Genomic DNA, 22,579 nt, shown 5'->3' with positions numbered 1-22,579 from the left:
ACTTCCGGGCCATGCACCTCACCACAGAGCTAACCTGCCTCTCAGCCTTTTTGTTCGAACTCCAAGTCCAGTGCACTTTCTGCTGCCTCCACACTGTAGCCACAGACCCCACTCAGTCCCTAGAGAAGATGTTCGTTCTGACCACCTTTATCCAGACACTGCCAGGGACTGAGAGCAAGTGCCCCCTATTCCAGGTCTAAGACCCTGAATGCCTGCTCCCATCCTGAGTGTGGCTCCCTGAGATAGCCAGGCCTGCACTCCACCTCTGCCTGTGCCTTACCTCTGGTGGACCCCCTGGCTCCTGTTCTGCGCCCCCCTGCTGTGACTGCTTCACTCCTGGTGCAAAGTGTGTCTTCCCTACCACCCGAGCTCACTGTGTTCCACGCCCTGACTTCTGCCTCTTACCAGCTCTCACGTTGTCCCGACTTCACCTTCTGAGGTGGCTCACCCTGCATGCTCCGTTTACCATGGAAAATGGCCATGTATTAGCTCCTCAGTTGTTACTTTGACTTCTTCCTCCTTCCACAAGCCGTGACTTCCACACTGTCCTCTCAGCTAAGAACCTCACTTCTTTTTATTTTTAATGTTTATTTATTTATTTATTTTTTTAATATTTTTTTATTTATTTCTAGGAGAGAGAGAGAGAGAGAGAGAGAGAGACAGCGTGAGCAGGGGAGGGTCAGAGAGAGAGGGAGTCACAGACTGAAACAGGCTCCAGGCTCTGAGCTGGCAATCAGCACAGAGCCCGACACGGGGCTCGAACCCACGAACCGCGAGATCATGACCTAAGCGAAAGTCGGACGCTCAAACGACTAAGCCACCCAGGCGCCCCAATGTTTATTTATTTTTGAGAGAGAGTCAGAGCATGAGCTGGGGAGGGGCAGAGAGAGAGAGAGAGAGGGAGACACAGAATCCAAAGCAGGCTCCAGGCTCTGAGCTGTCAGCACAGAGCCCAATGCAGGGCTTGAACCTACAGACCACAGATCATGACCTGAGCCGAAGTAGGACACTTAACCGCCTAAGCCACCCAGGCGCCCCAGAACCTCATTTCTTTACCTAGGAGCAGACCAAGGTGTCTGGGCACCAGCCTTCCAGTTGCTCTCTTCTACCTCGTCCTGCCTTCTTACCCATCCTGCCTTCCTCTCTTCTTCTCTTAATTTCAGGCAATCAGAGCTTAGACTGCTGGTACTTTAGACTCTGTCCCTTCTACCTCCTATACATCCTGCACAGGTCCCTCTAAATCCACTACCTTCTGGGGTCCTTTCCTCTTCCCCACAAATATGCACAGGCATGGTGCATCATGGTGAAACTGTCACTTAACTCGGTGTCACTTAACTCAGGATCCTAGGCCTTCCTGTGCCCTTCTGGTCCTCACTGAGTCAGCCACACTGCTGCCCATCCACTCTCTTCTGCCCTCAACCTAGCTCCTCTCTCTTCTCTAAGGAAACAGCTTCCTTGAAGGTCAGCAGTGCCTTCCAAGTTGCCAGGTACTTGCTTGTTCGAATCCTTGGCCTTTTTGACTTCTTGAAAGCATTTAACACTGTTGGCCATGCCTCTCCTTTTAACCCTTGCTTTCTTGATTTCCATGCCTTCGTGACTCTGCTTTGTCTTAGGAGTCATTTGCTTGCAAGGAGCAAAAACCTGCTCAGGGTAGTTTGGGAGTTTTGGGAATAATTCAGAAGAATTTCCACTCTTTTGCATTATCATTTCAGTTCTGTCCCCTGGCCAGTCCCTCATGCACACAGCCACCAGACAGTGCTCTTCAAAGTAGTCCTGTTATAATGGTACATCGTGTCCAGGATTCCCCCACAGCTCCCCATTTCCCACCAGATAAAATCTGAAGTCTTAGTTTTCATGCCACAACTTCCACAGTCCTAGCTGCCATACTTTCCAGTTTGCTTCCACTCTCTTCCACGACTGTCCAACACACATCTCTGTATCATCTAGTTAGTCCACCTTCTATTCCCTAAGCAGATTTTTCTGCTTTATAGCTCACACTATTTCTTTTGTACATGCCTAATTCATATCTTCTGTGAAAACTTACACTTCCTTCAAGTTCCAGATCAAATGTATCTTTTTTATAAAGGCTCTACCCCAGCAGAAGTGGCCTCTCCCTCCTCTGAAAGCTTGGGATCAGGGCCCTTCCTTATTTGCCGTATTAGGCTGGAGGCCCTTGGAGCAGAGAATGACATCATGTGTCATGCAGTGTGCCCAACCTGGAAACAGGATCCCAGAAAGGTGGAATGAAGTCATTGGAGAAAAACTGGCTTCTCTTTTTGGCTCTTAAAGAAGAGTGAGGCATCCATAGGCTTCTAGCCTCACCATTCTGCCTCTAAATTGGCCCACCTCCTTAACCAGAAGAGAGACAGAGACAAAGACTAACATGGTTTTATCTAAAAGCTTTCAGGTAGTTATGGGATGAGGGGAGAAGGTTTGACTGGACATTTAAAGTATTTTGTGATGAAGCAGTTAAGTGATTTGCCTGAACACAGAGAAGGCTGATCGCAGAGTTGGGCCAGGGCTCGCGGCGTGTCCTCTCACGCCCCACACCAGGCTCTTCGCCGCCAGCTCTCTGCGCCTTCTTGCCCCCCTGCAGCCGGCAATGGAGGGGCAGGCAGGAAGCCAAGAACCAGACCCATTTCCAGAACATAGTGAGTCAGACAGTCGCTCCACTTTCTGTGTTTACCTCTTTCTGGGGCTTCTGGAGGGGCGTGGGGGGACCTTGAGATGTTTCTAGAGGACACAGGGACTCAGTGGTGCCAGGGAATCATTGCCTTCCATCAGTAGGACCTGGCAGGTCTGTCTCCGGAACGTACAGACCCAGACGAGTGACTGTCTATCTAGAGACACATCCCTCATCCTTCCTGGCACTTCTCTTCCTGAAAATATGTAGCTCCTGCAACGCAGCTCTCACTAGCGCTGGTACTAGTTGAGGGCTGTCCACCATGGACTCCCTGCTCCTGAAGTGAGCACGTGGCTCCACCTGGGCTAATTGGAGCCCTTCCCCGACGCCTCTCACATCGGAACCGAGGAAAGAAAGCATCCACCATCTGTGCCAAAGTTGAGAGGCGAGGCTGAGAGTGTTGCCACAGGCCAAGCCTCGCGAAGGAGGCTGGTGTGAGAGAAGGAGGCTGATAGACAGAGGGTAAAGGAAGAGGAATGGAGAAATGAAGTCCTGATAACCTTCTGGTCAGAACCCTGCTTCCAGTCACCCGGAAGCCTGGCTGTGCCCTTTCCATTCTGGCAGTTTGGACATCCGAGCCAATAAATTCCTCTGTTAGTTTAGCTGGAGTGTTCGCCACTTGCAGCCAAAGCATCCTGATTAACACAGCCTCTATCTGTCATCTGAATCCCTCCTTAGTAGTTTAAGGGATTCCTGCCTCCCTCTCTTCCCCTTTCCTTGAGATAAACTTGCAGTGAGGAATGGAGTCCTGGGCTTCACTATCATCATCATCATCAACACCATCATCATCAACCTCAACAAAAATGACCAAGCACTTGTCTCTTCCTAGCATTGTCCTAGGTATAGTGGGGGGAAAGAGCTGCAAATGGTAGTCTCTGCCTTCTGGGTGCTTCCACGCTCATCAAAATACAAGAAATTCCAAGGGCATAAAGCATATGCTGAGCACAGATCTTTTTTAGAACAAGACATAAATCAATCAGTCTGTGTGGAGTTTTTACAGAACATAGACACTTACCACTACAGATTATTTTCTGACCTTTTGGTGTCAAACATCCCTTTCTTGAAAAGCGATCCATTCCTTAGGACAAAAGGTTTTGGACCTCCATCTTAGAGCTTCTTTGCATTTATTTGTGAGGTCTTCTCCAACCAGGTTAGCTCCTCATTCAGGATCAAATTTGTTTGTTTTTGTTTGTTTGTCTTCTGGGATGGCCTTTCTAGACCTATCCAATCTACTCCCCTATAAAATCCCCATCCCCAGATTTCTCATGATGCCAGCTCTCCCTCTACCAAAGTGTACATTCCTTTAAGCTACATATAATACCTAACTTCTGGATATATCCTCTTACAGGATATAATCTGTGAATCTCCTGTTTAACTGTCTTCTCATATGTTTCCTGGTCCTATTTAACCTCAACAACGTTCTAACAAAGATGTAAAAAGGAAAAAAAAAAAGAGCATTACATATATTTCCGAAGAAATTACCTATGTTCAAGGTTGTACATTCAACAGATTTGTCTAGAAAGGAAAGAAAAATGAGAAAGAGGAGTACAAAAACAGGGTTTCATGGAATCCCTATATTTCTTTTTTTTTAAGTTTATTTATTTTGAGAGAGAGAGAGAGAGAGAGAGCACAAGTTGGGGAGGGGCAGAAAGAGAAGGAGAGAGAGAATCCCAAGCAGGCTCCACACTGTCAGCACAGAGCCCAATGCAGGGCTCGAACTCATGAACCGGAAGATCAGAATCTGAGCCAAGACCAAGAGTTGGACACTTAACTGACTAAGCCACCCAGGCACCCCAAATCCCTGTATTTCTTATTACCCCTCCACTCTCGGCCTCTGCACAGACCACTAGATATTCTGAGATCCAAGTATCACCCCAATGGATCCAGGCCTTCCTTAGGGAGACCTGCCTACTGTGAACTGAAATGGCTGTACTAGAGAATTCCACCGATTTATAATACTCTTACCTACTTTCCAGGAAAGAAACTTCCTCTTCCCCTTAGGTCTGAAATGATAGGTCACTATTATCTGCTTCTTATTCCAAAAATTTATTAGCTTAAAAACAATTTATGATTTCTCACAATTCTGTGGGTCAGAAATTTGGGCAGGGCTCAGCCAGGTCATTCTTCTGCTCCACAGGCCGTTAGTTGGTGTCACTCACTGGGCTGTATTCAACTGTGGGCTGGGCTGGAGAGCCCCATGAGGCCCTCACTCAGGTATCTAGTGCGTAGGTGACCTTCCACACAGTCTCTCCAGGGGGCTAGACTGGGCTTTCTCAGAGTATGGTTGTCTCAAGATAGTTAAATTTCTTACATGGTGACTGGCTTCCCCCAGAGACAAAGGCGAAGCTGGTCGGTCTCCTAAAGGCTAGGCCCTGAACTGGCTCAATGTCACTTCCATTCCACCATATTCTGCCATCGAGGCAAGTGACAGAGCCAGCTCCGATTCAAGGGGAGGTAAAATACACCCACCTCTTGATGGGTGGAGTAAGAAAGAAAGAGAAGAAAGAAAATGATGGCAACCATCTTTGGAGGTCATCTCCCACACTGCGTTTAACCCCTTCACTCACTTAAAGGGAACATGCTTTTGTTCATTTCTTAGCCTTAGATAAACCCCCGTATATGGGACCCTGTTCTCATCTTAGGCAACTCTTCTCAATCCCTTTTATCCCCACACATTATTTTGCCTCACAATCTCCATCCTCAGACCTAATATCTTCCTTACATTTCACCTGTACTCACCCTGAAGTACTTGTGTCAGAAACTGTATATTCCCAAGTGCTAACTCCAAATTAATTTTTACTAGAGCTTATTCTAATTTTGCATTCTGTTATATTAATGATCACTTAGAACTTATAATATATAAGGCTGACAATCCTTTAAACCAGGGGTTGGAAATCTTTTTCTGCAAAGAGCCAAATGGTAAATACTATCAACTTTGGAGTCATACAATCTCTGTCACAACCTCTCAACTCTTCAACTCTGTTGTATAATAAAAGTGGAAAACAGCCATAGATAATACATAAATGAGTATCTCAATAAAACTTTATTTACAAAAATAGGTAGCAGACCATATTTGGCCCAAAAGCCATAGTTTTGCCAATCCCTGCTTTAGACTAAGGAATCCGTATGTCTTTCAGTTTATTTTGTCTAATGATTAGCTTTTGACTTTCAGAAAGTCACTTTTCTCTGAAAATCAGTTTTTCATCTATAAATAAGGATATTGAGGGTCGCCTGGGTGGCTCAGTCGATTAAGCATCTAACTCCTCATTTAGGCTCAGGTCATGATCTCATGGTTCATGAGTTCAAACCCCACATGGGGCTCCACGCTGACAGTGCAGAGCCTGCTTGGGATTCTAAATAGATGGGTGGATGGATGGATGGATGGATGGATAGATAGATAGATAGATAGATAGCCTGCTTGGGATTCTAGATAGATAGATAGATTTAAAAAATAAATAAGGATATTGAAGTGAACAAGAATAAAATACCCCCTTATGCCCATAGTTATGAAAATGCCACACATCTTTAAAACTCTGTAGAGGACACACCCAAGATGGCCACAGATAGGTTGTTTCTCCATGATAATATCTGAGTTCTGTTGATATTTCCATGACTTTATATCTTTCCAAGAATCTATTTGTTTCTGTAGGTCTTCATATCCCCTTTTCCATGTGTCTCTATATGGGCCACTCCCTTTATCTGTGTTTATGTGTGTGATTTTCTGTCTGTGCTCAGGGTTTCGCTGACCCTCAGTTTTCATTTGTGTGCATTCTTGTGTGTCCCTATCTTGTTTCTTTGTGTATACATACATCTGTCTCTTCTTTCTGCCCTGCCTCTCTCTCCTGATTATAATGTTGAATATCTGCATATTTTTCATTATTTCCCTTTTTGAACAAAAAATTTTCCTATTCTTAATTTTCCAAATAGATATAGCATATTTTATATAGTGTTCATGTTTTATATGCTGTATATTTTTTAAATTTCCATTTATGTACAATGAGGTATCATATGTAAATTACTTAGCACCATATCTAATATTAAAAAGGTACCCAGTAATTATTACATCCTTTTATCTGACTTCCCTTTATGTAACTGCCTAAGTGACTTTTTTCACATGTGTCAATGATTCTCAACAGAAAAGAAGGTAGATCCTCTGTATCTATCTAGAACACTTTGTTGTTGTGTCCCATCCTTACCCAGGGCACCAGCCCTAAGCCTCCTCTTTGTCATTACTATGTCTGTACACATCCTGTGGGAACTAATAAAAGTGGAGGATCAAAGTTGATTTTTTGCTCAGCTGCCCAGTGAAGACCCCGCACCTTCCACAGCTTCTTTTGTTCACTGCGCAAGTATTTATCGAGCGCTCACTATGTACTCAGTGCTGGGGAGACAGAAATGAACAAAGCAGACACAGTCTCTGCCGTCACAGAGCTTATGGTTTACTGGGAGAAATGGGCAATAACTCTGTACCTGAACGAGAGTGGAACAGTGGATGCACGATTGGAATACTGGGAAGAGAATGATCTCTCTGAGCTGCCTTTCAAGGTGGGACCCAGAGAGTGAATAGGAGCCAGCCTGGGGTGAAGCAGGAGGGAAGTGGAGGGAGAGTGTCCTCATCAGAGGGAGCAGCCCTGCAAGACGGCATGGGGCTGGGGTGGCGCCTGCTGAAATGCCAGGTGGTTGGAAGAGGTCAGCAAGGCGGCGGCAGACTGAGCCAGGCTCCCAGGCCAGGCACAGTGAGGGGCCATTCCAACATGAAAGCGGCCACCAAAGGGTTTTAGGCAGGAGAGTGGCTGATCTGGTTTATGTGTTTCAAAGATGACTCTGGCTACAGTGCAGGGGGATGGTTAGATTTTGGGGGCCAGCAGGGAAGCAGTGGAAGGAGACTCTACAGAGATGGTGACAGCGGACGAGGAAAGAAGAGAAAGCATTCAATATTTTAGGAGGTAGAATTGACAGGATTGGCCGATGAATTAGTTGTGAAGACAAGGGAGAGGAAGAACCGAGGCTGGCACCAGGGTGCTCATTGCAGGGAAGAGGGGGAGCTGAGCAATCATACTTCCATTTTGGGCACATTCCATCAGAGATGAGTGTGGCATGTGCAAAGGGAGATGTCAGCCAGGCGGTCAGATATAGGAGTCTGTGCTCAGACGGGGATTTGGGTTGGGGCTAGAAATGTGGGGGTTGTCAGTCATGGGAGTGGATGTCATCCACCAGTGGAAGGGGACAGAGAGGAGAAAGGGGCTCAGGAGCGGGGAGAGAAGGAAGGACCTGTAAAGAGGAAAAGGAAGGGGAACCAGAGAGAGAAAGGAACCAGGGCAGGGTGCATCCTCAAAGCCAAGAGGGCAGGGTTTTTCAAGAGGCAGTGGTGCAGTGGAGAGCAGGCCATCATGCCAGGTGCAGCTGGGCGGCTGAGGGAGATGAGGACCGAAAGCCTGTCCCTAGATGTGGCCACATGAAAGCCACCTGTGACAGTAATAAGAGTGGCATTGCTAGAGTTGGGGGGGAATGTGGATCAGGGTGGAGTGAATTGCAATGAGAGAATGAAGACAGCCTGTGAGGACAAGCCTTTGAGAAGTTCGGTTATGAAGGGGGAATAAAGACATATACCTGCAGAGCATGAGAGATCGGGGGTGAGATGTTTGGGATATGAAATACTAGAGGGGTGCCTGGGTGGCTCAGTCCATTAAGCATCTGATTCTTGATCTTGGCTCAGGTCATGATCTCATGGTTCGTGGGTTTGATCCCCACATTGGGCTTTGCACGGTCTTTCTCCCTCAAAATAAATAAAAAAAAAATACTAGAGTGTGTTTGGAAGCTCAAAATGATCACTGGAGAGTGAGAGATAGTGCCTCAGCTTTTGTGTTACCTCTCCTAACGATGAGAACTTAGAATTGTGTAACTCTTCACAGTTTACCGAGTGTTATCACACACACTCTCTCAGCCTTACAGCCATGCTATGAGGTATGTAGCAGCCCCGAGTTAGGAATGAAGCAATAAGTGACAAGTTCAAGGTCACAGCCAGGAAGGGGCAGGGCCAGCCCCCCCTCACCCCCCATGCCCATACCGCTCTCCTCAGCCTAACCCGAAGACCCTCCCTGTCCACAGCAGTCCTGTCCCAGGGCCCTGGCACCAGAATTGGTTGGCACTCACACAGCAAGGTCTGTGCCCTGCCAGTGTCTCTCAGGCAGGTTTTCCAGTTGCCACCAAGCCAATCACTTTCGCCTGCTGGCCCAGCTTTCATATTACGAAGTCACAGCCGCTTTTCAAGAATACATGACTCTGTCCCATTTCCCAAGCCCCTTTAACTGAGCCTCAGATCTTCCTGAATTTCTGGAAGAAACCAACAATATCTGGCAGGTGTTAGAGAGAGGATACGTGAAGTTTCACATCCTTCACATCCAGTCCCTGAGGCCTGTCAACATGGGGACTGCCACCCAGGGCACCTGAGGGTGGGTTAGTGACTGTGGCTAACCTTTGTGCCTCAGTCTCCACATCTGTAAAATCCTGGGATGTTGTGAGCTTGAGGATGAAATGAGATGGTGAGTATGCAGTGCTGGGAAGGTGCTTGGCACGTGGTGACTGCTCTATTAATGCTGCCCGTGATTATTTTTATTTATTCATCCACTCACTCACTCATTCGTACATTGGACAGACATTTGTTGAGCGCCTTCTCAATGCCAGGCATCGCTCTAGGCACAGCAAATGCAGAGACGTACCCACATATGCTTCCTGGGCTCAAGAAGCATATGTTGTAATGAAGGGAAGGGATGTTGGAACACAAACAGCTCTGCCCTCGCAGGAATAAGCAGGGTGCAAAACACCGGGTATCCAGAGAAGAGAGTGCATCGAGGCGAGAGGTGGTCAGTAGGGGCAGGCTGCGTGGGCGGGCAAGAAACCCACTCCCCACGGAAAGGGGCAGCTGCAGCTGAGCAGTCACAGGAGCTGGAAAAGGCAGAGCCTCTTTGGGGGTGGGAGGGCAGGTGGTGAGGAACCCAACAGGAGCATCTGCTCCAGGGAGAAGAGGGGAGGGGCCAAGACTGGTTATCCTGGGGGAGGGTTGTGAGAGTCCCAGATGTCAGTCTGGCAGAGCCAGCAAAGGGCAGCCTAGGTAGAGGGAAGATTGACAGCTCTGTGCATTTACCTCCGGCCTCGCGTCAGGGCTTGTTGGGAAGCCTAGTGGGAGCTGTTGGCTTGGCCTCGTGTCTGTCGTCCCCAGGGGTGGTGGTGGGAGAGAAGGGGCCACAGATCGGGATTCGCCCCAGGCCACCAGTTAGATTTAGGCAGGACTCCACGACACCTGCCCATTCCGTAACGGATGGAGGAACTTGAGCCAGCCTGGTAACCCCACCCCCCTAGCCCCTAGGGAATGCCTGGAACTAGCACCCCCAAGTTCTCCAAAGAAGAGATGATTCGGGGCCATCTGCTCCCCCAGGGCCACCACCATGGGAGTGGGGACCTTGTGTGCACACCTACCACCGAGTCTTCAGGGCCATAGGAGTGGCCTCCAGTTTGTGCAGAGCAAGGCCCCTGCCTCCCCGTGGCCACATTTGTCGACACATGTCATGACCCTCTGAGTTGGTCCAGTTTGCAGAACAGAAACCCAGAACCTGGCAGGGGAAGCTGGCCAGCCTGAGGCACACCAGCCTGGGGGAAAGCCGGGGCCTGGGAGAAGTGAATGAAATCCAGGGTGAGAACGTGCCTTGTAAAGTGCTGTTGGAATGTAGGGCTGTTATCTCCACCTCTGACATGAAGCTCCTGGGCATTTCTCATGGTCACTACTTTGGGGGAAAGTCACCTGAGAAAGAAATCAGAGAACTAGGAGTGTTGACACCATGGGCAGTGCGGACAGAACACGGAATGTAGACCCTGGAGACAGAGGCCCGGCACAACCACGTACCAGCTGTGTAACCTTGGGCAGCTCGCTGCCTCCCTGACCCTCAGTTTCCCTTTCTAGGAAAATGGCTTATCAACCCTCATTCTGTGGGGCGCAGGTGAAACAATGCATCTGACAGTGCTTTTAATGAGCCCAGCGCTCTAGGACTGTGGTGTCTTGTGAGGAGCAGTAAGATGGTAGCAACCAGCAGCCCCGGGGCCTTGGAGGACTAGTGTGCAGCATCCTGGGCACCTTCTGTCCCTGGGGGCTGGAGCCAGCTGCTGCCTGCGCTGGAACCCAAGTATTCTGTCTCCCCTGCCCAGGCACGTCCCGTGGGTCATGCCGTGCCCTCGACTTGCAGCCCTCAGACACCATTCATCAAGGCGCCCAAGGACAACCTTCCATCACTGGGTGCTGACTCAGCTCCCAGTTAGCTCTGCCCCCCCGCCACACACACACACACACACACACACACACACACACACACACACACTGTGGGTGCCAGAAGGCACCTGGCCAGTTGCTCAGCGTTCCCCAAACTTCACTGGCTCTGCATCTCAGTGACGAAGGAGAGGGCCAAGTTGGACCAGTTTCAGGAAAGCAAGAAGTGATTTCTCTCAGAGACCTTGGAGAGGTCTCTCCGCCCACCCCATCCCCACCCCCAAAGTGTTCTGGGCCAGGACAGCCAGAGGCCTGCAGCCGAACGTCACTCAGGCTGTACCCACTTAGGTTAAAACAAAAGCAGGAGCCCGGGACTAATGGATGGACATTGGCCAGGTTCCTTAGGAGAGCCTGGCACCCCCGTGTTCCCTGGAGGTGGGAGGAGGCCTTCAGACATTCACGGCTATACTGCCTGAGGGTGACCTTGGGCATGGTGCTTTCTGCAGATGGAAAGGCAATGTGAAGAAATCGACTGTGGGACACCTAAGCCCTTATGACTCAGACGTAGATTCTGAGGTTTCATTCATTCAATGGTTCAACAAGTTTTTTTTGAGCACCTATTGTGTGTCAGGGTCTGTTCTAAGTGCTGGCGAACAAAACAGACAAAACTTCTGCCCTTGGAGCTGATATTCTAGTGGGATCTGACAGAGAAGGAAGAGATAGACAAGAAGGTAGAGAACAGTCAGCTGCTGATAAAAGCTTCAGGGGAAGAGAGCAGGGATGAGGGATAAAGAGTAGAAGGGGTGGGAAGTGTTTGCAGGTTTCAGGAATGTGGCAGGAAGGCCTCACTGAGAAACATCAATAGAGCCAGGGTGAGAGCCATGTGGATATCTGGAGGAAATGCATCCTGGGCAGAGGGAACAGCAAGTGCAAAGTCCCTGTGGCAAGAACATGCCTGGGGCTTCAGTGCCACAGGGGGCTGTGTGGCTGCAGGAGAATGAGACAGGAGAGATGGCAATCAATGAGCATTTTAACCTTTCATATGGAGTCCCTTAGAGACAGAGATTCAGCAGGTCCACCCACTGACTTTCGATGCGTTCGTCATCTCTATTCAGGGATGCTCATTTCATGCTACTGTTTAAATGCTAGGGCTCTGTCAGGAGACAGTCATTCCAAACCCCTGCAACAGAGCCGCTGCTCCTCCAGAGCTCATTGGTGCAGAAAGCGCCTGGTTCCAAGTCCTAGCACCTGACACTTACTAGTTGTATTACCTTGGGGAACGTCTCTCTGAGCCTCATTTTCCCTGATGACGCTCATCGGTTGCCTCATCTGTAAAATGGGTTAGTAATACAGCCTCCCATGCCCACCTCACTTGCTTATTAGACTTAAATTAGTAGATCATAAATATGAAAGTGTCTTTTACATTGAAATGGGTAAGGTACATGGAGGGGGAAGCCACTCTGCTTCTCAGACTGTGTCCCACGTGGGCCCAGTTAACCCTTACTTTGAGTGAGTCTGTATCTGATTCAGAGACACTCACCAAATACGCAGGGACTCCTAAATGCGCCAGGGCTGAATTGCCCCTCTGTTGACCAGTCTGGGAGGATTTTCTAAGCCCCATTCTGGGCTCGGTGGCGGGGAGACACCAGGTGAGCCCAGCTGCTCCTCCTCAACGCCCCCTCCCCCTACCTCCTCCAGGTACAACGGCCCCAACCTGGTTCTGAAGTATGACCGGGCCCAAAAGCGACTGGTGAACATCGCAGTGGATGAGCGCAGTTCCCCTTACTATGCGCTGCGGGACCGGCAGGGGAATGCTATTGGGGTCACAGCCTGCGACATTGACGGGGATGGCCGTGAGGAGATCTACTTCCTCAACACCAATAATGCCTTCTCAGGTAAGGGCTTGGGGCCTTGAGCCTCTTCCTGCTTCCCACCCTCTTCCTCCCAACACCAGCTGAGGGTAGGGCCTTCTGGGCCCTGGCCTTCCTCGGGCTACTGTCACGGGCTCCCCCGGGCATAGACCCCTGCTGCCTCCTGCCTCGCTCTGTCCCAGCAGAGACCCCCAGGAGGACCCCTTCTTCTCTTGTATATGAAGTTTGTTCTCAGCTCCCAGCCTCTGGGCCTGGAAACTTTAGAGCGTGAACAGAGGAGATCGGTTCTCTCACTCAGACTTTCTGTCCTCCTTGCCACCCCCCACCCCCGTCCTCCTAAATCCTCCCCTCCTTTCCCTCCACTGCTCCCTGGACAGACAGCCCCTCTGGAATTGCCCTCCGTGCTGCTTCTAGGGAACCTTTCAAAATGCTTTGAAATCAAGGGCCCCCCACAGCTTTTAGCTGAGCTCATTTATTCACCCCCCAAATTCCTGCTGAGCACCTACTCCATTCCAGACTAGAGGTACTAGAGGCTGAGGACACAACTTGGAAGAAGACGGACCTTGAGTTCATGGAGCCTTTCCCAGCCCGGAGTGTCTGTCCAACTTGCCTGGGGGTCTTGTATACATGCACATTCTGACTCAGCAGGTGGGAGGGGGGCGGGGGCAGCATCCTGCATTGCTAACAGGCTCCCAGGCCATGGTGATGCTGCTGGTCCAGGGACCACACTTTGAGTAGCAAGGCCCTGCACACCAAGGAATGGCTGAGGAAAATGGATGCCCAGAAGGCTAAGTAATAGTAACAATAATGATAACAGCTAATACTTAAGTAGCATCAACTGTGTGCCAGGCCTAGGTCTAAGCACTTTATACTAATCATCTCATCTAAGCCTTGCAACAGCTCAATTTGGGAGGTCCTGGGCACCCCACTTTATAGTTGAGGAGACCAAGGCACAGAAATCATGTGACTAGCACAAGGCCACAAAACTTGTAAGTCCCAACATTTCAAACCCAGGGGTCTAACTCTGGATCCATTCTTTAATTAAGATACACCCAGGCCTTGGGCACCTGGGTGGCTCAGTTGGTTAAGTGTCCAACTCTTGATTTCAGCCCAGGTCATGATCTCATGGTTCGTGGGTTTGTGCCGACAGTGCAGAGCCTGCTTGGGATTCTCTTTCTCCTCTCTCTCTCTCTCTCTCTCTTCCCCTCCCCTACTCATGCACACACACGTGCGCACACACACACTCTCTCTAAATAAGTTAAAGGAAAAAAAAGATGCTCCATGGCCTTGCTCAATCCTATGTCCTCAGGGCCCAGTGGAGAGCAAGGCTCATAGTTGGGTGCTCAGTGTTACACAAGTTGGGGGTCTGTGTACTTGGGGTTAAAGATCAAAGTGGTTCCTAGACTTGACTCTCCCATTCTCTCAAGCCTGAGCTCAGCCCACTAGAATGAAGTCCACTCCCCTGGAGCCACATCTGCTGGGAAGTCCCAGGCCACAGTGTCCTCCTGGAGCACTCAGAGCCTCATGTGTATAAGGGGCCAGGTGGGACATGCATTGGGCTCTTGCAGATGCAACAGCTTCTTCGGTTGGTCTAGACAACACCCTGTAGTTCAGACCTTGTGTATTCACCATCCTGGACCCTCCCAGTCTCCTAGAGGCAGGTGATTGCCTGGCAATAGGGATCACCTTCCCCACCTCTTCCCCAGCCCCAGCACACACATTAGCTTTCCTTGGGCCCATGTTGCCCCCACTGGTTTTCAAGGCCAGGCCAGGATCCAGCCCCTAGACCACCCCTGATGTTGAGCCCTGCCAGTGGCATGAATGGGAGGGGAAGGGGTTGGGGCCCATGCCAGGGGCAGGGGCAGATGCAGGCGGGGCTTACTGGCTGGCAGCCAGCCTTGTGCAGCCAAGAAACAATGAGCCACAGCCCCGAGTGGTGTTTTATGGGTTTTCATCTCATCTTGCCACCAAGTGAGGCCTGAGAGATAGTAATTATCCCTACACAAATATCAGGGCATGATTACCCAGCTGGATTTACTGCCCTCTCTCCAACCAAGCCAAGATTGGATTAGGACACAATTAATTGATGGGCTGATCAACCCTTTAAGCTGATCAAGGTCAGGAGGGGAGCAGCAGCAAGGGACATCGGTGAAAGGGGTGAGTCCCCAGTGAAAGGGGTGAGTCCCCGGGAAGATGTGGGAGGGCAGGGAGGCAGAAATAGGGAGAACTACGGAAGGGAAGGGGGTCTTCAACATAGGAGTGGCAGGCAGGCTGCCAGAGGAAGGGGACAGACTCTCCTCCCTACTCACCCAGCAAAGAGCACCTGGGAGGAGACTTCAGGTGGCTCTGAAGCAGTGCCCCTCCCCTGCTCTTGGAGCATTCCATTGTGAATCCTAGGGCAGAGATGCTCAGCCCCAGCTGCACATTAGAATCTCCTGGGGAGCTTTTGTCACTCCCAGTTCCCAAAGTGCACCCCAGTGCAGTCCAATCAGAGCCTCTGGGGGTGGAACCCAGTTAGCAGATTGTAAAGCTTTCCAAGTGATGTCCACATGCACTCAAAGTTGGAGAACTAACCACCACCATCCCACCACCACCAGTCATGTTAGTTCTGTGCCCAGCCTAGCCCTAACCTAACCATGGCCCCATTCATTCATGAATGTATTCATTCGTTGGACAAGTATTTAATGAACACCTACTGTGTGCCAGGCACTATTCTAGGCACTGAGAATGCCCTATGAATGAAACAGACAAAAACCTCACCCTCCTGAAGTTTACACTGTATGCCTAATACAGCTTTATATTTCTCTAGGTACCTGACTCTCATAGACTCTGAGCTCCTTAAAGGCAAAGTCCCTATACTGGCACCCTCAGCCCAGCTAGACTTTGAACATCCTAAGAGCACAGTCAAAACTTGATAAATAAATCCAGGAAGAGCAGACAAGGCATGAGCCATTAGGCCTGAGAGAAGGTTTGCGAACTAAGGGAAGACAAGGGGAGGCAAGCAACGCGCAAGCCCCCCCAGGAGGTCCTGGGCTTCCTGGGTTGGAGGGTGCAAGTGTTCATATGGGAGAAGCTGGAGCTGGGCCCCGGCGCTGGGGTGAGGGCAGCAGTGCCCAGCAGCCTCAGCTCCAGACGCACAGCTCCCTGTGACCTTCTGTGGGTTCGAGTTCATTTTTCAGTTGAGTGATTCAGTCGATTCATCGACAGTGGGCAGGTGTAGAGCTGGGATATTTGTGCCACATCAGTGCCTCCTTGGGTCCAGCTGGCATGACACTCAGCCACTGCCACCCTGCCCACGGTGGGGACCCTGAGATCCCCTCTGGGAGCCCTGCCAGCCCATGCCTGCCCTGGCATGTGCCTGGGGGCCCCTGCAGCCTGTGCTGGGGTGTGGGAGGGGCCTGTGGATGGACAGCCCTGTCCCCTCCCTCAGCCAGCCTTTGGGATGTCAGCACTAATGTCCTTGGAGAAGGGTTGGGACACTGCACCCTGGCAGTGGGAGTCAGTCTATACAACCCTGGGGTCTGCACCTTACTCACTGGGTGACCTCTCTCAGCCTCAACCCCTTCATCTGTAGAACATGAAAATTCTATCAACTTCATAAGCTCCACTCCCTCCAGTAGCTCCATAGACTATACGCAGAATCTCTACCATGGCCCACAGCGCCCCTGCTTGGTGTGAGCCAGACTGTCCTCTGACCTCGTTGCCTCCACTCATTTCCTCTCACTCACCATGTTCCCACCTGAGGCCTTCATACTTGCTGTTCCCTCTGCCTGAAATGCTTTTCCCACCACTGTTCTCAGAGCTCACTCTGTTCAGAAGTTCAGAACAGCCTGAACTTCCCCCTCATTCAGGCTCATCCCCAGATGTCCTACTGAATGCCTTAAAACCATACCCCCTCCCCGTGACCTTAATTTGCTTTATTTCTCTTCCTAGCACTTAGTGCTATCTGAAAGTATGTTATACATTTGGTTGTTGTTCATCTCTCCTACTCAGCCCCACAGTTACAAAAACTTTGTCTGGCCTGCTGCTGTATGTCCAGGTGCAAAGAAGTGCTTATGTCACTTAATAAACATTCAATACATATATTTGAATGAGCAACCGAGATACTGAATGAAAAGCACTTATAATGGTGTCTAGGACTTAATAAGTGCTCTCCAAGCAATAGCTGTTACAATCCTGCAGCGCGAAGAAAGTCAGAGCCTTTAGAAGTGTCCTGGGCAGAGGGGCCAGGCCTCCCTGCTGGCCCATGGGAGAGAGAGAGAGACTCTAGGAGCAGAAACAGAAAAGGACCATCATGTAAACAAATGCCACCCAGATAAGGGTACCAGGAGGGCATGGGTCAAGGATTAAGAATTGGAAGATAGGTAGGAGGGAGGGAACAGAGAAAGATCGGCCACAATCCCAGGAAGGCCTGAAGCTCCCAGCCAGCTCCCTGGGGTCTGGCGCTGGCCACCCCAGATGCTGTGCTGTGTGGTCCTGAGTCCTTCTGCCCACATAACCTGGGTAATGGGGGCGTGGGTCGGGGATGGGCCAGCAGCAGCTGTGAGCCCCGCCACTTATGTTGTTTTCACTCAACAGAATAGTCACTCATTACTGCTACCTTCAATCTGTATATTCTCCCTCCTCTTCCACACAGACAGGACTGTGCTCTACTCATGTGGCTGCTCTTTGTTTCATTTAACAATCGATTTCAGATATTATTTCACAGCAGCACACAGACAGCTTGCTCATTCTTTGGATGGCTGTGTAGTACTCCATTGTGCTGATTTGCCGTTCACCAAATTGGTCCTCTGTTGATGAACATTTAGATTGCTTGCAATCTTCTGCTCCTACAAGCAGTGCCACCAAATGAATAAGCTTGTGCAGCATTGCAGGTGCACCCATAAGGTGAGTTCCTAGAAGGGAATCGCTGCATCAGAGGCTTATACGTGTGTGGATTTGATAGGCATTGCCAAACCACCCTTCAAATGGACAGTCTGATGACATTCCTGTTGGCCCTGATGTGAGTGAGCATCTCCCAACATTCTCATCGACACAGTGTGTCCTCATTTTTAATATTTGCCAATCTGATAGGAAAAAAATTGGTACCTAAATGTACCAATTTCATTTTTATTGCATTTATTCATTTTTATCTTAATTTTCATTTTTCTCAAAACAAGTGAGACTGAGCATAGTTTTCTATGAGTCTCTGCTCATCATCGTTGCCCATTTTTTCTATTGATTATTGGCCTTTTTCTTATTGATTTATAACACCTCTTTATAAATTAGGGAAATTAGTTCTCTGTCTGTAATGCATGTTGCAGATAGTTTCCCCTTGTTTGTCATTTTTGTTTTGTCTTTGCTCATAGCGGGTTTTGCAATGCAGAAAAATTTTATTTTTAGGAACTTGGATTTATCGCTGTTTTCTCTGGTGGCTTGTGGGCTCTGTGTCATCCTTAGGCCATGGGCAGGGGCTTCTGTACCCTCTCAGAGAGGAGGACTCAGTCACTGTGCCAGAAAAGAAAGAGGACTGGGGCGGGCTGCACTTCCGGCTTCTGCCCACACAACGGATAAGCCACCTGCTCTTGAAAGCACACCCCTGGTCCAGCAGCTCCCTCAGTCATGCCACCTCCAGCTACGCCCAGACACCCTACGTCTTGCCACTCAGAGTGTGTTCTGTGGCCCAGCGGCATTGGCAACAGCTTGAAGGGCAGGCCCCACTCCAGACCTATCATTTTAACAGGCTGTCTTTGACCTCCAGTGCCTGGTAAAGCCTGGAAGACACTACTCAGTCTCCACCTTCTTTCCTAGTAGGCTCCCAAGGTCTCCTAATCCCCAGCCTGCTTTCCTTTGGATGCAAAAGGCTGATTTTCAGCTCCCCCAGCCTAGGCCCATTTGGGAAGAAGCTCACGAGCTGCTCAGGCTCCCTCTCCCAACCCCACAGTTGGGCCATGGTTTCCATGTAGCCCCATAAGAAGCCAGGATGGTTGAGGCTGTCAAAGCAGTTCCATAAAGAGCATGGGCTCCGAGGGCCATTTTCGCAGTCCCACCACAGAGTGAGGTCCCTTAGGAGTCAGGGACTAGACTGCCCTCCACCAGCACCCCTCCAGCTCGTTAATACAAGGTGCAATGGAGGACACTTTGAAGTCAGACCAGAGTTTGAAGCTCAGCTTTGCCACTTAACACCAGATGTGCATCCTTAGGCAAGTGACTTAATCCTCAGAGTCCCAATTTCTCTCTGTAAAACGAAGAGCCTACCTTCCTGACATGACACAGAGAGGGCTAAATGAGCTAATATGAGTGAAACACCTGGCAGCAGGTGGTCAAGATTTCCCTCTTCACCCAGGGATGGAAGGAAGAAGACTGGGGTCAGAAATAATATCATGGTCAAGGAGAGCCTAGGTTCCTTCTTCATTAAAATGTCCTTTGTCTAAATTCATCCTTTTTTCCCCTGAGGCCATCACAGCTTTGCTGGCTTTCCATTGACAAAGTCTTATAAAGCATTTTACACTTAATGTCAGTTTATTCAGTTGTCTCTTGGGATGTGGCTCCTTGTGGAGCTGGAGTGGTCATGGCCTGTAATTCCCTGGATGATGATGATGATGGTGGTGGTGGTGATAGCGATGACGATGCGGTGGTGATGATGTGATGGTGATAGTGGTGATGGTAGTGATGCGGGTGGTGATGATGATGATAGGCAGGAGAGGGAGGATGGTGAGGATGGTCTTGATGATGGTGACAGTGGTTGGTGGCAAGGATGGTGGTGATGATGACAGTGATGATGATGATGTTATACACTATTTTTACTTTTTTAAGTTTATGTACTTTGAGAGAGAGAGAGACAGAGCAAGTAGGGGAGGGGCGGAGAGAGGAAGGGAGAGAGAGAATCCCAAGCAGGCTCCATGCTGTCAGCACAGAGCCTGATGTGGGGCTCAAACTCATGAAAACATAAGATCATGACCTGAGCTGAAACCAAGAGTAGGTAGGACACGTTAGCAACTGAGCCCTCCAGGCGCCCCTATTATTTTTATTACTTACGGAACTGATCATGTGCCAGATACTGTCGTAAGTACTTCACATGAATTATAGAATTTAACTCTCACAACAGCCTGATGAATAGGTGGTCATTCTCATTACCCAATTTTACAACTAAGAAACAGACAAGCTTATGACTTGCCCAAGGTCAACCTAGACCAGGGATGTTGCTGGCCCCCTCCTTAACCCTGCTGTTTGGCAGTAATCTCTTTGCCTTATGAAGGAAGCGGGAGGTGGAGCCCTCCTCCCTGCCACACACACTGCTCACTCTTCTCTTTGCCACCAACACCAGACCACAAGCCAGGTCGTCTCCCCGAGGTGGGGGCAGCCCATGGTGGAGGAGGCACTCAGGGCCAGTGATCCTTAGGAAGAGCCCTTTATGACCCAAACTCACCCTCCTGGTGGCTCCAAGTTATCCTCTGGGGGCAAAGCTTGGTGTGGAGAGGATGACTGAATGGTGACTTGAGGGCCACTTGCTTGACACTGCTGCCCTCGGTGCAGAACCTTCCCCTTGTATTTGTCTGATGACTCCTCCATCTCTGCCCCTTCTTCCTCCTGCACCCGAATGAGGCTGCTCCTGGGACACGGACTGTCTCGTTCGCCCCCGCTCCAACCTCACTGCTATGCAAGCTGATAGTTTTTATGGCCAGCGACCTCTTGGACATGTCTTCTCACCGCTTTGTGACCCTGTCGAATGCAAATGGGCCCACACCCAGCGGGCCCAAACTCCCGCTTCAGTCGCTCTCCCCACATTGTGGACCTCTCTCACCCAATCCCTTCTGCCCTTTGTGCTCCAGCCTCCTGCACCCCGTGCTTCCTCTCGCTCCCCCATCATCACAGAAGTGTTCCCCTTTTCTCCCTTGCTAGCTCACTCCTCACTCCACTGCCAGGTTAATCTTCTAGAAACACCGTCTTCCCCAGATCAGAAACCACCATGGTCCCTTCACCCTCCGTCCTGGAATTAGTGGGTCTCTCCTGCCCGGCCATGTTCTTCCTTCTCAGCCTCCACAAACTGTCCTCTCTAGCATCCCCTCTGCATCCCTGTCTGTGCACCCGGCCTGCCTAGAGCACCACCCCTCCGCCTAAGCCACAGAGAGTGGCACACAGAAGCACAGGCCTTGAATCTGTCTCCTCCACTTACTAGTTCTGTGACCTTGGGCAATTGACTAATCTCTCTGCCCCCTCAATTTCTCCATCTGTAAAATGGGTCTGTACCAGCTCTCAAGGTGGCTGTGGGGTTTTGGCAAGACGATGGCTGTAAAAGAGAGCGCTTCATGGGAAGCCTGGCCGTGCTAAGCGCTCTAGAAACAGGAGTCACTGTTGTTGTTATTCTGACCCTTCAAGTACGGGTACACGTGCCTCCTCCATCATGAAGCCTTCTCTGATAACTATGGCCTCTTCCACCCTGACTTCATGGCATCTCCAGGATGCATCACCCTGTCCTCTTCCTCGGAGCTCTGCTAACCGTGGGGTCTTAGGTAGGTCCCTTGTCTCTTGTGCATCAGGTCAGGAGAATAGTGCCCACCTCGCAGTTGTGGTAAGAGTTAGTGAAGGAATATATGTGTCTGGCACATGACTGAATATACGTGAAGTGCTGTAGAAATGTTAAGTAATATTAGTTTCACTGCGGTGCTGTGGCACCTCCTCTCCCTATCCCTCCTGTTGTCGAATGGACCGTAAGCATCCTGGATCAGCGACCAAGACTCCTGCTTCTCCGTGGCCTCCTGCTGCACTCGGTGCCCAGCAGGGCATGGTGGACCCCCCAGCCTCACCCACTGGGCCTTCCCAACTGGCCTCCTGGCAGTAACTGGCAGTTCCAAGGCTCCTTTAATGCCAAGGTGCCAAAGTCAGAATTGGGAAGCCCCCAGACCTGTCTCTCGTAGGGGCTGTGACCCCTAGCGCCCCACGTCTTGCCCATGAACACCCTTCTGTTTCTCCCAGGCCACTGCCCTCTCAGAGTCTCCCCCAGGGGCTCAGGAGAGCTCCCCTCTTCTCTCTTCTTCCTGAGCAGCCGCCCCCCGACTTGGTGAGCGACCCCAGGGCCGAGTGCAGCTACAAGGAGCCAGAGGCGGGATTACACGCAGACATGCGCCGGGGGCCAGTGCTGGGTGGTTATTGCCAGTGCCATCGACCCGCACGGCTTGCTGTTTATCCGTCTTCTTGACACACCTAATTACCCAGGTTGCAGCTGCCAGAGCATTTGCTCTTCCTAAATCATGGGCTCCCGTCTCTCCTCGCCCAGGCCTCCGGGCCTCTGCCTGCAGAGGGGCTGCCATTGATTTTGCCGTTCCCGTTTATGATCTACAAGGCTCTGCATCACTGTTGCACATTTTACCTTAATTAGTTTATTCTTCTGGGCGTACTTGGTCAGCTGAGAAGCCAGGAGGTGGAACAGGGGGAGAAACTAACAGCACATGGCGCTCCAGTGCCTGGGTGGACCTCACACCCTAAGAGAGCAGTTTGCTAGGAACAGTGCTAGGTCCACTGGATGTTAATAGATAAGCTGCAAAAAGAGGTTCCGTGGCCAACTGTATTTGGGAAGGACTGTATTAAATAATTAATTTAATTCTTTAAGAGGTGCCTAGGTGGCTCAGGTCATGATCTCGCAGTCCGTGAGTCCGAGCCCCACATTGGCTCTGTGCTGACAGCTCAGAGCATGGAGCCTGCTTCAGATTCTGTGTCTCCCTCTCTGACCCTCCCCTGCTCACACAGTCTTACTCTCTCTCAGAAATAAATTTAAGGGGTACCTGGGTG

At 50.2% G+C, this 22,579-nt stretch overlaps 1 protein-coding gene across 3 annotated transcripts in view; it reads left to right on the top strand.

Moving 5' to 3' along the window:
* The window catches only part of CRTAC1 (cartilage acidic protein 1), a 150,660-nt gene that overhangs the window by 70,435 nt on the left and 57,646 nt on the right, over window positions 1-22,579 (top strand). For all 3 annotated transcript variants that reach the window (XM_039221220.1, XM_039221222.1, XM_039221221.1), the window contains exon 3: window positions 12,639-12,835. In XM_039221220.1, coding sequence (XP_039077151.1) covers window positions 12,639-12,835 — 197 coding nt within the window. The remainder of the gene's footprint in view (window positions 1-12,638; window positions 12,836-22,579) is intronic.

The sequence above is a fragment of the Hyaena hyaena genome, unplaced genomic scaffold (assembly GCF_003009895.1).
Source record: "Hyaena hyaena isolate Hyena2069 unplaced genomic scaffold, ASM300989v1 scaffold_964, whole genome shotgun sequence".
Lineage (NCBI taxonomy): Eukaryota > Metazoa > Chordata > Mammalia > Carnivora > Hyaenidae > Hyaena > Hyaena hyaena.
The sequence above is the reverse complement of the archived record's forward strand: the minus strand, read 5'-3'. Positions and strand labels throughout refer to the sequence as shown.